This window comes from Fusarium poae (assembly GCF_019609905.1).
Source record: "Fusarium poae strain DAOMC 252244 chromosome Unknown contig_9, whole genome shotgun sequence".
Taxonomy (NCBI): domain Eukaryota; kingdom Fungi; phylum Ascomycota; class Sordariomycetes; order Hypocreales; family Nectriaceae; genus Fusarium; species Fusarium poae.
The window spans coordinates 92657-96573 of record NW_025408666.1 but is presented as its reverse complement, the minus strand read 5'-3'; the positions used below and the strand labels follow the sequence as shown (position 1 = coordinate 96573).

The 3917-nt window shown below is 45.7% G+C and overlaps 1 protein-coding gene across 1 annotated transcript; it reads right to left on the bottom strand.

The window, feature by feature from the left end:
- Positions 1-698: 698 nt before the first annotated feature.
- FPOAC1_014145 (uncharacterized protein) lies at positions 699-1869 on the bottom strand (the record flags this gene model as incomplete). Its single annotated transcript, XM_044858467.1, has 2 exons — positions 699-1354; positions 1392-1869. 2 exons carry the CDS (start codon positions 1867-1869, stop codon positions 699-701), a joined length of 1134 nt encoding a protein of 377 aa, XP_044700583.1.
- Positions 1870-3917: the final 2048 nt, after the last annotated feature.

The window sequence follows — 3917 nt, the reverse complement described above, 5'->3', positions numbered from 1 at the left end:
TAAACGCGTCTTTAGCTCTGGTTGTCGCTTGATGAAGTTATGAGCCCAGCGCTTGCCAACAGGTGATGCGTCACGGTCAGCAAGCAGAGAATTGGCCATTTCTTCCACAAAACGCAGTCGCGAGGGAAATCCTCGCGAATCTAGGTCAAGAATGAATTGGATTATTATCCTCTCTTCTAGATCAGATAGTCTCCGTGATTTTGGGATAGAATCGCACCGCGATTGCATGCCATTCTTTCGGTTACGGAGGGTACCGTATCTAACCTTATACATACTTGAAGCGCGTCGGATGCTTAGTTTTGGGTTATTTTGAAGGGCCTGAAGGGCAAGAAGGATTCTAGCTTCATTTGAAGGCTGTGTCATATTAGGTTGTTGAGAAGTACTTAATCAAATGGTAATGATGAAAGTTGAGGGATTTTGGTTAACTCGCTTATCAAGCACGTTACCCGCCGGTCGGGACTAACGTGACGACCCCTCTCCTCTGGAGAAAAAGGGGTGAGATAACCCGTAACTGCGTATAAACCGTAACCACATAACTATGCCGCCGTGTAAGCTACAGCTATCAAATAACATCAGAAAAAATTAATAATTATATCATTTAAAAGCGCTCAATCGATAGTATCTTCAATATTATTTTTAGCATCATTGAATATGTATTTATGTTGTTGTTGTATTATTTGCTTGCCTAGTCCGGGTTATCACGGCGACTTCGGTGCAGGGCCGGCTACTGGCCCGGAATCACTCAACACCACTTCCTCTCGCGATGAGTAATTATTTGGCCTCCGATCGTAGCCCCAACCCCCAATTCTCTCTAGGTATCTCTTCGATTTCCTCCCTGTTGATTTCCACGCCAAAGGGAGCCATTGTATAGTTTGCTGGGGCTTTTGAGAAGCTCTCGCCTGGGAGGATACAATGATACTAACATCATCACTATCCGAAGTAACAGATCGAGGAAGTTGCGGGAGCTCAAGCGATGAAGCTACCGAGATGAAATCTTCGGCATTTGGCGATGGATTGACATCCTCATCATCTTCAATGAAGGTAAAGGGGTGATCTTCTTGCCATTTGTCAAGGTCAGGGATGCCGTCAAGGAGTGATTTGGGTACCGTTGAAATCATCAGCTTCTTCTCTTCATCATCAACTTCATTCCACTTCTTTGCAATCCGTTGTTGATTCTCAATTTCCCAATCATTTATAAATGACTTCTTGATCTCTTCCCACTTGGCTGTATCACGAGCTTCCTTTTCTGCCTTTGCTTTGGCCGCGGCCCTGCCTCGCAACTTCAGGCCGCTTGCATCAACAGGGGCTGTGCCTTCTGCCGTAGCTCCTTCAACCAGGATTCTTGCTCTTTTGCCTGCTTTTGTTAGTAACAAGCAATTCTTCATGTTGACGCTGTGACACCTGCTTGCGCAGGCTCTTTATTGTATAGGCACCTCCATCTTCGTTGCGGATTCGCCGCCGTGAGCCGGTCCGGCGTGCCTCCATCGCGAGCCGCTCGCGTTGCAGTTTAACGATCTCAAGCTGTGCCGACTTTGCGATGATTGCATAGTCAAGAGATGCCTCTACATTCCTCAGTATTTCTCTCGTTGGGCTGCTTAGTATCTGAAGCTTTTCACGTATATCATTGAGCTGTTTTTCGACTTTCTTGGTGTAATAGGATGTAGAAGCTTGGGGAAGAGAGGCTCGGTTTTCTGCTTGGCTGCAAGTCGTAGTGGTTGAAGGGGGTTTCTCTGTTAACGGGCCAAAGTCCCGACTTTTCCCAGCCAACGTATATATAACAGGCTCTAAAAGCAGCATTGTATAGTGTATTCCACATATTGAGAAAGTGAAATCTTGTGATTTGAAGACCGCCGCCGGCAACGAAGTCATTGAGGCTATCTCGTTGTGCCCTTTTGAGGTGTAGATAAACCCCACATCAAGGGGCTGAAGAATGTGACTAGTATGACTCGGAAGAAGGAAAGGCACGATATCGAACATGATACAATACCAAATGAACTGAATATCCTCATGAGCAAAAATCCATCCATTACTAGTAGACGAGTGACAGGGGAATTTTTCCGGATTTTTGGATGCCAAATATGCGTACTTTTGGCTCCAAGTCGCGAGGCTGATTTCAGGGGTACCCGAACCATTCCTTTATCGTGAAGCCGTCAAAATCGCTGCTTTTGCGAAGGAATGCCGATTGAAGTGTTGAAGCCACTCAAACGCCGCGTTGGGCGTTATTGAAGCCGGTTTCTGTATGTGTAAGGACGACTTCTTCGTCAATTTCTGCTCGAGTATATTCTTCTAGCAATGACTTCAAAGACAATATCAGAAATGAAGGAATTGATTGACCAGCGGCGTTGATACTGTCAATTGAAGTCAATGACTCCTTGTTGCCCGGCTGAAAAGCTATAGCCCGTGTGTTATGCTTCTTGCGGATCGAGAATAGCCTCACATTGCCGGAAACCCAGCCAATTTGCAAGGGAGACTCGTCGAAATTCCAGTTATTCCTTTGAATAATATTGTAGCTCTTGAGAATAGCTTCATATTTATCAAACCATCCATCTAGTCGTTTAATATCTGTTTCTGCGCTGGCCCGTTGAATTTCCTTGGTCTTGGGGATGTTACATTGTAACTCAGGGTGCCGCTTTTGAAGCCCCGTACCCAAGCTTGTGATAGCTTCGTTTTGGGCCTTTGATGCGTATGGAACGTATATAACTTGCATAGTTACGAATGACAGATTCAGTAACTGCAAAAGCGCTGTTCTCAACATTGCTGAGATACTCGATGAGAGCTCTTTCTTCTGGTATAGTCAATGCCATTGGGCGACCTCCCATAGTCATAGACTTCTTCATCATTGGAAGAGGCTTTCCATCCTTCAAAAGATAGATATATTTCTTCGTGAGAGACAATGGAGCCTTGTGTTGAGCTGCAACATCGCTTTGTGATAGCTTTTTGGTGGTGCGGGGCGCTGACGCGTTGTACGTGATATCGACTCCCGGATAGCTGCGGGCTGCAGCCGCCGCATTAACCCGGGATTCTTTTGAAATTGGTTTCATAGCGAATTTAGATTGAAATGAAGCTATTTGTGAAAATCTGGATTTATTTGATGTCGAATTGAAGGTTCTGTTGATCACGGCGGCAGTTATGTGGTTACGGTTTGTACGCAGTTACGGGTTATCTCACCCACCCTCCAGAGGAGGGTGGGTCGGCGTTGATTACTCAGACCCACGGGTACTCGTTTTAACAAATTAAGCTCTAATATAACTATCCCCGGCACCTTTATATTATTTCCTCTTTTGGACGTACTATGATTAAGCAGTAGTAAACAGGACGACTCACTTAGGCATACTTCTCAGATAGAGTAATAAAGGGTTATGACTTGAGATTCAACAGAAGATTAAGTGATCAGTATAAGAGCGAGTAAGTCATCTAATTTCCCGCGAGAAGAACAGCTTCCTGCAGAGAACAATGTTTACAATACCTGTTAGTTCTATTATGTTCGAGATATAGGCACCCTAGCCGCACTCTTTGGTCCTTCGCTCCCACATTGGTTTCCTTCTTCCTTTTCAGCAGCATCCCACACGACGGGTCACGTATGGCTTCATTGGTCAAAAAGCGATCTGTTGTGATGCACACGTATCACTGAGTTAGTCTGAAATACGGATAGAACACAGATGGACGGTCTGGGCACATCCGCTACCGGGACTGATTACGTTTCCTAGACATGGCCAAGCGCAACACAACTGGTCTGGCGATCCAGGTTGGGCACACATCGATTCTCTCTGTGACTAACAAATACTTGACAAAGCTCTTCCCCAGACCACCGTATACTCTGGCCCAAGTCAGCTTGCTTCAGCCACAAAAAGAACCAACAGAAAGTCCGTGTTCCTACGAGAATGATGCCTCTCACCCCTCCGGCACCGTCTTTGCCC